This window comes from Liolophura sinensis, chromosome 3 (genome assembly GCF_032854445.1).
Source record: "Liolophura sinensis isolate JHLJ2023 chromosome 3, CUHK_Ljap_v2, whole genome shotgun sequence".
Lineage (NCBI taxonomy): Eukaryota > Metazoa > Mollusca > Polyplacophora > Chitonida > Chitonidae > Liolophura > Liolophura sinensis.
The window spans coordinates 4,148,911-4,160,945 of NC_088297.1; the positions used below are offsets into that span (position 1 = coordinate 4,148,911).

Sequence of the window (12,035 nt, forward strand, 5' to 3'; positions counted from 1 at the left end):
TCTTGATTTATACCTAAAAAATCTAACAGCACTGAATCATATTTGATCTACCTGTACTTCATTTTCTTCCTTGATTCAGTTTAGATTTTTGAACTGTTTTGAACAATGATTTACTGTCAGCATAACTTTTATACTCAACAAGAATCAGTGATGAAACAATTTTGTCCCTTTCATCACTTTTTCAAACTTAAACCCAAATCGGAGAAATAAAATGTTTCAGACAGAAGTCATATTTCTGAAGGCAGAGCTACACAGAGGTCCATGTTTGTGTGACAGCTGTACACCTTGCTTAACTACAAATGTCAAAAAATCCTCTTACAAAACTAGGATATATGTGTACATTTTCATTCTACTAAGAAGACATCTAAAAATCAAAGGCGGTATCACTTAACAGACCACTTAAAACTAGGCCTTAATACACTTTTATTTATTTTCTTAGATTTGTGTGAAAAGAGTTAAAGGCATTCACACATTTCAAATTCTAAGGTGGGCTTATGGACCGTACTATCAGAGGTTAGGAACTCTGACGTCAAAGGAAGTTTATCCAACTCTAATCACAACAATGAATGATGGAATAGCTTTTTCTTACCTATGAGTGAAAGATTACTGAAATAATGTTCCAAAATTCCTTCACCTTTTTTCAAAAAGGTGACATGAGGTCAGAGTTCCTTGATACCGTCAATATGGCTCATGAAGCCCACCATAGTTTTCAAATATCTGACTGCCTTTTAACACTCTTAAAAAAGATCTGGAAACAGTAGTTTTAGGCCTATTTTCCAGTTGTCTGTATTATGAATCCTACTTCATATTTTAGCTTCTTTTTACTTTAAGTTGACGGATAACAAAGACCAACAGAGTATATACTAACAGGTTACCCTACTTAATACATGTTCAAAAGGTCAGACGCAAAATTGCATTTTTATCATAGATAGGAGTTGTTCAAAGCAACAAAATCTAAAAACAGCGTAACAAAATGGACAGACAAGGGCCTATTTGATGTATATATCTATATATATATATATATATATAATGCCAATAAAACAGAAAGTGAAAGCAAAAGACAAACGGCGTTGAATGGACGTTGGAGCAGCACCTGAGGTCTACGTAACAAAAGAACAAGGCGACTTCAATATGGCACCAGAGATCAATGAAAAGAAAAATACATTCATGCGAAGTGCCTTTTAAACCAGCATACATGCAATATGGAAATCTATAGCCAGTACTACCACTTGATGCTCTGCATATGCTAATTACAGGTACCTGCAAAACTCGAGAAGTGTCACAAGAAGTGTACAGGAAACCCGGTCCAATCCTTGCTGACAACAACTGGCCCCAGGATCATAATGCTGTCTAAGACTTGGGGTCAGACCTAGTCTTGATTTCTAAACGGTTTATTGTGCCAAAATTTTTATCCTAGTACGTAACATGTAGATCTGTCTTGGACTTTCATGAAAATCTTTAAAAAATAATGATAAGCTGTCAATATAAGTTTTGCATTAATTAATTTGTGGCCTGAACGCCTGTGACAACCGCCTTCTTTGAAATGCTGCTGCGTCATGGAGTTTTGTGATGCGACTTGTGAAGCCGATATGTTCCGAAGTGTGTGTCTCTGATTTTAGTAGTAGGAAAATCCAAACTATAATAGAATTATACTTATTGTGAAGCTCTGAAACTGACCAATCCAATCAATGTAGTCTTGTCTCCAATATTAAATTAAAAAAAAAAGTGCTTAAATTGCACTGCACTTTGCTCTTTCACATGCGAATAGGTTGAGGAAGTAGGGTAACTTTAAAGGCAGCTTTATGACCTATCCTGGGGACAGTTGTCAATTACAATCAATTTAATCTATGACAGCTTGGTGGTACAAGGTCAAGGTCATATATAGGTATGGATTTGAAGATTTTGATGTACTGTATACATCAGATCAAGGTCAAGTACATTGGGATACCTTTGCAGGCGCCCATATTACAGCGTACTCTAGTTCAAAAAAGGCCAAATTGCCTGGGGAACATTGCCTGACAAATGTAACTTGAATTTGTGAAAAAAAATTCCTTATATTCAAAGATTCATACGTAATTTTGATACTATAACTTGATACATACGGCACTGATTTCAGCTTTCTTAAGATCTGAGAGTATTTTAATTTAATAGCCCAAGTTAGCCTTCTACAGTGGTGCCCTCATTAGAAAGTTGTATGGGGATGTGAGAGTGGTGGCAGGTCAATAATGCATATTCAGTGAAATAAACCCTGAACATCAACAATAAATGTTCAGGTATTTATTTCTTTTTCTGACTGTGTGGGCGTCTTTTTTGGTTTCGACCAGGCAATGAAATTTGGTATCATTACAGGCGATTTTTTCCCACCAGACAAGTCTAAACCTAACCTGTTGCTGCTTGATAGTGGCTGTTGTAAAGTCCGCGGGCACAACATAGCACCCTCTGTGGCGTGTCCAGCTAATGCCATGCAACATCTAGTCTAATCTACGAGTTTGTGTTCACACTGAACATCGTGAAAACAATGTCATACCGTGAAAGCAAATAAACATGACCAAATATCAGTCACATCTAAAATTTCATATTAAGTACATTAATTTTCATTTAATTTAGTTCAGATTTAAATTTACCATGGATGTTTTGTCTCCCATTCATACTCTGCTTAGTAGAGGTATTAAAACAATGACGCACAAATTAACTTATACAAATATCCAAATTACCAGAGCACTGAAACCACGAATCGTAAATACAACATATTCTAAACCAACGCCTTCTCAACTACTCTTTCATTTGTAAATCTTTTAAGTCTTGGGACATCTGGTCTATTTCCTGCCGCTGTGAAACAAAGTTCTGGTCCTGAGAAAATTCGGTGATTTTCAATTTGGCTAGGTCAAGGTCGTCCAAAGATTTGGATCGATGGATGACCAGACTGGATATCTTGACTGGGGACGAGTTATTGGACTTAGAGGGGGTGACAGTCTTTGGCGAAGACGGAGCTTCGATCTTGACTTCTCCTGAGTCCGGCGGCCTATGGTCTCGTGGCGAGATGGGCGGCTGAATCTCGGGGAGGGGCAGGGAGTGATGTAACCTCCATGGCACCTCATACGGCTTACGGAAACGTCTCTGCCTTCCTAGTTTGATCCTCGCGAGACGATGCATTCGCACCTCAGACTCTAAGGAGTCCGGGTCCTGTCTGTAACTACCCCCTAGAGCGCACGGCATATACCCACTGCTGCATGCACCCCTGTAGGCTGATGTGCCTTTGGGGGAGGAGCTACTAGGCATGACCCTTTCCTTACAGGGTGTCACCAGCTCGGACATAAATCCTGTCACAAAAGTTGGATTAATCTGAATAATGTCATAGCCATTTGACGACGATCCGGATGACTCTGCGACGTCTTTTCTGGAAACAGCACTGGGGCCGCTTTCACTCTTTGACCGGTTTCTTTCGGCGAGAAACTGTCTGCGGCTCTCTGTTGAGGTACTGAGCATGTCCAATTCGTGAAGCGCGGCGTCCAGGTCCATGTCTTTAGCGCTGGAAGGTCGGGCGCAGCAGTAACACGAGGACTCCTGGTTCATGATTGGCTGGAATTGGCACCAATTCACTGTCACAATGCCCAGGCGTTACACAACTGGAGAATGAAAAATTTAAAAAGTCATAACAGTTTGGAAAACTTTGTCAACACGGTGGGTTGCTAAGGACAATCTAATTTCCCCATCCATAAAAGTGCCCACCAATAATAAGCGAAACCCCAATTACACCCCAAGCCTGGAAATAAGCAGTAGGACATAGACAATCTACTTCACCAAACAGTATTTTGACATGGGCTAAGTTTTTGGTACAGGACAAAAATCACATGTGAACAACATTGTAAGTTTTTCATAATGTGGTCTACTTCACCAAACAGTATTTTGACATGGGCTAAGTTTTTGGTACAGGACAAAAATCACATGTGAACAACATTGTAAGTTTTTCATACTGTGAATAGCTAAAAGATTTACTAAATGCTATGTCCCTGTAACACCTGAAAATTATTTTTAGGTTTAGCATAAGTACATAAAGCCCAAGCTACTCTACTTATTCAACCTTTACAACCGCCTTTGTGACAAGTATCTTGAAACGTTTCAAGTAAACATTGGGGTGTAGAGAAATAATTTGCTGGGTTTTATGAAGCGTGCATCTTTAGTGACAAACGAATCATTTTTAGCATCATTTTCATAATAATTGTACGCATAAATTTCACTGAAGAAAGTGATTTCAAGGTCAAAAACTTACAGATTTAACAGTACCTGTCTTACCATGATGAGGAAGACTGGAGTCTGAGCTCTCATAAACCTGAGTGTTTCCAGTGTGAGGAGAGTGACAGCTGCCAACTGCTGCAATCTTCACTCATTGCTACTGTTTACAGACTGACAATTAGCAGCGTGCCACGTCATTCTGAAAAATACGACGTATACAGTTAGTCTTTCTCTTCATGTATCTCACAATGTGTATGCACAGATTACCTAAAGCTATCTGTTGTCATCCATCAACACCACCACTGTGGGATCAAACTGGCAGTTTTAAGGACAGATGTTCTCAGTTTTTTCAGATGTTCTGTATGAAAAGCAAATTTTTCAATCAATTTACTTATTTATTTATTTATTTGATTAGTGTTTTACACTGAACACCGATATTCTCAAGAATATTTTGTTTACACGGCAGAGGCTAGCAGTACTCAGGTGGAAGGAAACTGGGCAAAGCTAGTAGCAGGGTGAGGTAACTCGCATATTTAAGCAACAGGAGAGTGTTGCGAGAGTTACTGCGGGAAACAAAAGCGAATGTGCCGGATTGACACTAAGTAACATTTACAGCATCTTTACATGGGCATTAAAACTTCCCTAGAATAAATCAATGTCAACCAAGTGTTCCCCATAACCAAAAATGATCCATGACAAGCGCACAAATTCACAAAAAAAAGTACTTTTCAGACACTACTTCCACCGTGACCCTTAGCCATCTTTCACGTCTCTGATCGCTTGCAAAAACATACGAGACTGGCCTAAATGCTGTCAGCTCATGACCTGTGCCAGCCTCAATCTGATGGGAGACAAAACTTGCAGAGTGTTACAACAATAATTGCTATAGTGATTATCTCCCTTGAAACACCTAATTTTTTTTTTGTGCTCACACTCACCAAGTGAGTTGCATGCAAGACTATCAGAACAAGATGGCGGCCACAGTGGTGTTTTTTTCTGAAAAATATACTTGCTTTGTGAATAAGCCGACATTTCAGGAGTCCCGTGAGTTCACACAGATATGGACTAGACAGGGTGCAAACTAACTCAGCTAAAAGGTGAGATTTTACGGAACTTGCTAGACTGAATATACATCTTTCATAGTCGGTACTTGAAAAGATCTGTAGGCCCAATGGCCCACTAGCAGCTACCGTAAAATCATGCCTTTTAGCCATGACAGTTCACGAGAGCCCCCACCCTAGTCTCAAACAAACCTGTGTGAACTCGCCAGACTCCTGCAATGCCAATTGGTACAGTTGTAATGGGTCATGGTTCCGCAAGACTCAGAACAGGTTAGCTGATTATGGGGACCACTCGGTTGACATCGATTTACACTAGGGAAGTTTTAATTCACGTTTGAATATGCAGTAAATTTTTCTTACCGACCCTCTTGTGTTGCTCGATCTGAGAGTTACCCCATCAACTACAAGAACAGCCTGTCATCAAATTGACACAACTTTACCTTGTGTCTGCAGCCTCAGCTTTACAAATCCCATCAAATAAAACAACTAGAGGACAAAACAACAGCTGAAGATATAACTCTACCAACAACAACATACCAAGTCACTGATATCACCATATCACCACTTTCACAAGTTCTATTTTTCTTCTTCCTCTCAAGATTAGTTAGAAAAAATAAATGAAATGATGCTCTACATCTTGCCAAGGTGATTATTCGTATCTTATTCTGACGGGAACGTACACGATAAAGACTGACTTAATACGATTTATAAACAAACAAATCCCGCCAACCAACAGGTCGTAGTCGTGAAAATGTGGCACAGGCCGTGAGTGTTGTCTTCATGTTTTGAAAACCAAAACAAACATGCCGGTAAAAAAATATATCCATTCTTACAAACAAAACTTGACGCAATCGTCCTGATTTCGAATCTGGTGACATCAAAGCATCGTTTGAACAACGATATGACGGCTGGCACTTACTAAATTTTCTCCTTTTCCCTTTCTTTTTCCTGTCACCCTGTCAAATTTCTGATTCATTTCACAATGAAAATTAAACAGAACGCGCAAGTTCTTGTGAGATTTCACGTTACTTCCGGTTCTAGCACCTCTGTATGTACTCCACGGCAGTGTTTATGCTCGCTTTAACGCGGCTGTCATTAGGAGAAATTCATGGACAGATATCTTGTACAAAGCTTAGGAGACGAGGCCCAAAATGATATCAGAGAAAATAAAATTCTATTTCCCAATTTTGAATACTTCATACGTAAGAACTGCGTTTTATTTCTTTAGTGATAAGGCTAGAACACGTGTCTAGCGACGGCAGGGATTTAAAGCGGTCATTGTATTCGGAGCGTGCGCTGTGGGGAGTATGAGCGCGGCCATGGCGCGCAGGAGAAGCGAGTTTGAACCAGACCTGAAGAAATTAATCTCTAAGCTCTCTGGATTCGACGTAAGACTCTATATAACCTCTTCCACGAAAGAATGAATCATTTGTGCTTGAAATTTTGCTCTGAAGAGAGCAGTCCAGTGTGCCGTTTCACCTGACGACGAGGAAAAGTTTCACTTTGGGAGTGACAACAAACGTCAATGTTGTTGTTGTACAAGCGAACAACTTGGAGACACCTTGACGAAGTTGAAAATAAAATTAATACTGACACATCACATGCAGAGTTCATGCCCTCCGCGTTCTTTGCATTATGTGCGTTATAACCTGATCACTATTAATATTTTTGGTTGTTATAAGGACTAGGCAGCTGTACGCTGTAGGGTGAGGTCTATTCATTGAAGAATCTGTAGTTGTAGGGAAACAGCCCCAAATGTGTCGGATTGACGATACATCTACTACACGTGTGCATAGCCATTAAATCTTCCCTATAGCATAAATTGATATCAATTGCATATTCCTACAAATAAACTAACCTGTTCTTAGGTCGGCCTAATAAAAAATAGTCCACGGCAATAACACAAAGTTACAGAAAACTTAAAAAGGACATTTTCGGGGTCAGTAACTCACAAACTGCTCTGGCATAGGCTTGGAAAATGTGATTATTTTTCATGAACATGATTACCATGGACCTTTTGGTGCGGCGAGTCTCATAACAGGTTATCTAATTGAAGAGACGAAATGTTGTCGTTGATCGTTGATGTTGATTTATGCAGGGGATGATTTAATGTGCGTGTGAACAGTGGTTAATGGTCCTTACCGTCCATCCGACACATCTGGGGCTGTTTCTCTCCTCGGCTGTGTTGCTTGATGATAATTACCCCACAAAAGAATCTCCTTGTCATAATGAATATCTGAGTGGGTCAGCAACCAACAAAAGCATCCATCTAGTCTTTACAACACCCATATTTTTGGTCCAAAAGCCTGGCTTTTGCAATAATTTAAATCTTAGTGAAATTGCTTCAGTGGATCATGCCATGCTTGCAGTTGTTACCCAGTTCCAAGTTGTCTCTCCCTCCTTCTAGTCTGCAACCCTTAGGTCTATTAGGTAATTGCTTAGCAAGTGTATAAGTGCGATCAAACACCTCAAGCTCAGGTAATAACACCCACATAACTGAGCATGATACAGAAAGTCTGTGTTTGAGGTGGATGCCAAAAAAAAAAAACAGCTTTTGTATAGAACACAAGTGATGCCCTCCTTCACCCAAAAAGGTTGTCTTGGCATCTTATTTTCAAGCTAGATCCTAGACAGTACTACATTTTTCTGTTTGTGTTAATTTTATTTTTATTACTCTGGTATTTATAGTATAAAAACAGGTGGATTTGGTCAACAGAAGAGGAATATTTAGGTCAGTCAGCAGCTTACCATAGTAGTCTGTCTCTTTTACCACTTTGATATGCTATTGCTAAACTGAAGCTTACGGTAAATTACCAACATTTTCGCCCCTGATTAATCTACATATTTTACTTGATTTTGAGAGTTTGATTGATCTTAGAAAGGTGTATTAAAGTTTGTTTACAAGATAGGATTATGTCTTACTGGGAAAGTGTAGGTTTCAACATCAAAAGTGATATTTATGACATTTATTTGCCTTTGGAAATGTATTTTTTGGGGGGAAAATTTAGGCCATTCATCGTAATTATTTTTACATATTGTCTATCGGAGGCATGGATGACACCCCAATGATACTTTAAAATGGCCACAAAGTTTGTTTTTACTTCTCCACTCCAGTTATCTAGGCTATAACAGAGCCCAGGGGAAACCCACAACCATCTGCAGGTTGCTGCAGACCTTCCCACATTCATCCAAAGAGGAAGCCAGTGTGAGCTGGACTTGAACTCACAGCAAACGCATTAGAGGATCCTGGGTCATTGCGCCACTCTGAAAAAAGTTTATAATATTGTTGTATTTTCAGGAGTCAGATGAAAACTTCCACCTCTGTCTACATTTTGCACGCTCTAATATCAGCTACCACAGGTTCCTGGATGTGGACAGCCATAGACTCACTCGTGAACTGGAAGGGTAAGTGCGACAGGAACCTCAATTTTTAATTCATTGCATTTTCTTGAGCGTCTAACTGTGGTTGGTGTATCCTTGGGTGCATATGGTGGTTTAAAGTGATTGATAGCACTTAAAACATTTTACAGCATTACATGTACATCTATGAGCCTTGGAAGTAGAAAGTTAGACAACTGGCATTTTTTTACTCTATTTTTGTTGTCAGATTGGTGACAAAGTTCCAGGTCAACTGCCAGTATGACAAAGCTGAACTGTTAAAGTCACTGATTGCAGAATTCCTAGAGAATCCAATTAGCAAGGAGAATGCTGCAAAGGTTAGTTTGGCAAAATTGGATGTGATATTATTCATTTTGACTGGTGTTTTACACCTTGCTTAAAAATATTTCACTTATACGACAAGAAAAATTATGGTGTGAGAAAACTGAGTAGAGACCGGCAGCCTCCTGTACTTGTGTCTCTGATGACATGAGGATGTACTTTGTGATCTCGGTCAGATTGCCAGTACTCCATCCTCCTGTACTTGTGTCTCTGATAACATGAGGATGTACTTTGTGATCTCAGTCAGATTGCCACTACTCCATCCTCCTGTACTTGTGTCTGTGGTAACATGAGGATGTACTTTGTGATCTCAGTCAGATTGCCAGTACTCCACCCTCCTGTACTTCTGTCTCTGATAACATGAGGATGTACTTTGTGATCTCAGTCAGATTGCCAGTACTCCATCCTCCTGTACTTGTGTCTGTGGTAACATGAGGATGTACTTTGTGATCTCAGTCAGATTGCCACTACTCCACCCTCCTGTACTTGTGTCTCTGATAACATGAGGATGTACTTTGTGATCTCAGTCAGATTGCCAGTACTCCACGCTCCTGTACTTGTGTCTCTGATAACATGAGGATGTACTTTGTGATCTCAGTCAGATTGCCACTACTCCACGCTCCTGTACTTGTGTCTCTGATAACATGAGGATGTACTTTGTGATCTCAGTCAGATTGCCAGTACTCCATCCTCCTGTACTTGTGTCTGTGGTAACATGAGGATGTACTTTGTGATCTCAGTCAGATTGCCACTACTCCACCCTCCTGTACTTGTGTCTCTGATAACATGAGGATGTACTTTGTGATCTCAGTCAGATTGCCAGTACTCCATCCTCCTGTACTTGTGTCTCTGATAACATGAGGATGTACTTTGTGATCTCAGTCAGATTGCCACTACTCCACACTCCTGTACTTGTGTCTCTGATAACATGAGGATGTACTTTGTGATCTCAGTCAGATTGCCAGTACTCCATCCTCCTGTACTTGTGTCTCTGATAACATGAGGATGTACTTTGTGATCTCAGTCAGATTGCCACTACTCCACACTCCTGTACTTGTGTCTCTGATAACATGAGGATGTACTTTGTGATCTCAGTCAGATTGCCACTACTCCAACCTCCTGTACTTGTGTCTCTGATAACATGAGGATGTACTTTGTGATCTCGGTCAGATTGCCACTACTCCATCCTACTGTACTTGTGTCTGTGGTAACATGAGGATGTACTTTGTGATCTCAGTCAGATTGCCAGTACTCCACGCTCCTGTACTTGTGTCTCTGATAACATGAGGATGTACTTTGTGATCTCAGTCAGATTGCCACTACTCCATCCTACTGTACTTGTGTCTGTGGTAACATGAGGATGTACTTTGTGATCTCAGTCAGATTGCCACTACTCCACCCTCCTGTACTTGTGTCTCTGATAACATGAGGATTGACTTTGTGATCTCAGTCAGATTGCCACTACTCCACGCTCCTGTACTTGTGTCTCTGATAACATGAGGATGTACTTTGTGATCTCAGTCAGATTGCCACTACTCCACTCTCCTGTACTTGTGTCTCTGATAACATGAGGATGTACTTTGTGATCTCAGTCAGATTGCCAGTACTCCACACTCCTGTACTTGTGTCTCTGATAACATGAGGATGTACTTTGTGATCTCAGTCAGATTGCCACTACTCCATCCTACTGTACTTGTGTCTGTGGTAACATGAGGATGTACTTTGTGATCTCAGTCAGATTGCCACTACTCCACCCTCCTGTACTTGTGTCTCTGATAACATGAGGATTGACTTTGTGATCTCAGTCAGATTGCCACTACTCCACGCTCCTGTACTTGTGTCTCTGATAACATGAGGATGTACTTTGTGATCTCAGTCAGATTGCCAGTACTCTATCCTCCTGTACTTGTGTCTGTGGTAACATGAGGATGTACTTTGTGATCTCAGTCAGATTGCCAGTACTCTATCCTCCTGTACTTGTGTCTGTGGTAACATGAGGATGTACTTTGTGATCTCAGTCAGATTGCCAGTACTCCACCCTCCTGTACTTGTGTCTCTGATAACATGAGGATGTACTTTGTGATCTCAGTCAGATTGCCACTACTCCACCCTCCTGTACTTGTGTCTCTGATAACATGAGGATGTACTTTGTGATCTCAGTCAGATTGCCAGTACTCCATCCTCCTGTACTTGTGTCTGTGGTAACATGAGGATGTACTTTGTGATCTCAGTCAGATTGCCAGTACTCCATCCTCCTGTACTTGTGTCTGTGGTAACATGAGGATGTACTTTGTGATCTCAGTCAGATTGCCACTACTCCACCCTCCTGTACTTGTGTCTCTGATAACATGAGGATGTACTTTGTGATCTCAGTCAGATTGCCAGTACTCCACCCTCCTGTACTTGTGTCTCTGATAACATGAGGATGTACTTTGTGATCTCAGTCAGATTGCCAGTACTCCATCCTCCTGTACTTGTGTCTGTGGTAACATGAGGATGTACTTTGTGATCTCAGTCAGATTGCCAGTACTCCATCCTCCTGTACTTGTGTCTGTGGTAACATGAGGATGTACTTTGTGATCTCAGTCAGATTGCCACTACTCCACCCTCCTGTACTTGTGTCTCTGATAACATGAGGATGTACTTTGTGATCTCAGTCAGATTGCCAGTACTCCACGCTCCTGTACTTCTGTCTCTGATAACATGAGAATGTACTTTATGATCTCAGTCAGATTGCCAGTACTCCATCCTCCTGTACTTGTGTCTGTGGTAACATGAGGATGTACTTTGTGATCTCAGTCAGATTACCAGTACTCCACCCTCCTGTACTTGTGTCTCTGATAACATGAGAATGTACTTTGTGATCTCAGTCAGATTGCCACTACTCCACACTCCTGTACTTGTGTCTCTGATAACATGAGGATGTACTTTGTGATCTCAGTCAGATTGCCACTACTCCATCCTCCTGTACTTGTGTCTCTGATAACATGAGGATTGACTTTGTGATCTCAGTCAGATTGC

General features: G+C 40.6%; 2 protein-coding genes across 3 annotated transcripts in view; one reads left to right on the top strand and one right to left on the bottom strand.

The window, feature by feature from the left end:
* Positions 1-2,065: 2,065 nt before the first annotated feature.
* Positions 2,066-6,263, bottom strand: LOC135464120 (uncharacterized). 2 transcript variants are annotated; one of them, XM_064741612.1, is made up of 3 exons: positions 6,128-6,263; positions 4,294-4,432; positions 2,066-3,626 (listed from the first exon to the last, which is right to left on the bottom strand). In XM_064741612.1, the coding sequence occupies exon 3, from the start codon at positions 3,571-3,573 to the stop codon at positions 2,773-2,775; it is 801 nt and encodes a 266-aa protein (XP_064597682.1). In that variant the 5' UTR covers positions 3,574-3,626; positions 4,294-4,432; positions 6,128-6,263; the 3' UTR covers positions 2,066-2,772. The 2 variants fall into 2 exon arrangements, with proteins under 2 accessions (XP_064597682.1, XP_064597683.1); XM_064741613.1 differs by lacking the exon at positions 6,128-6,263 and having other exon boundaries at positions 4,271-4,326.
* A 350-nt stretch (positions 6,264-6,613) lies between these two features.
* Positions 6,614-12,035, top strand: part of LOC135463999 (gamma-tubulin complex component 5-like) — a 50,822-nt gene continuing 45,400 nt past the window's right edge. Inside the window, 3 exon segments of the mRNA XM_064741472.1 lie at positions 6,614-6,682; positions 8,593-8,699; positions 8,902-9,010. Coding sequence (XP_064597542.1) covers positions 6,614-6,682; positions 8,593-8,699; positions 8,902-9,010 — 285 coding nt within the window.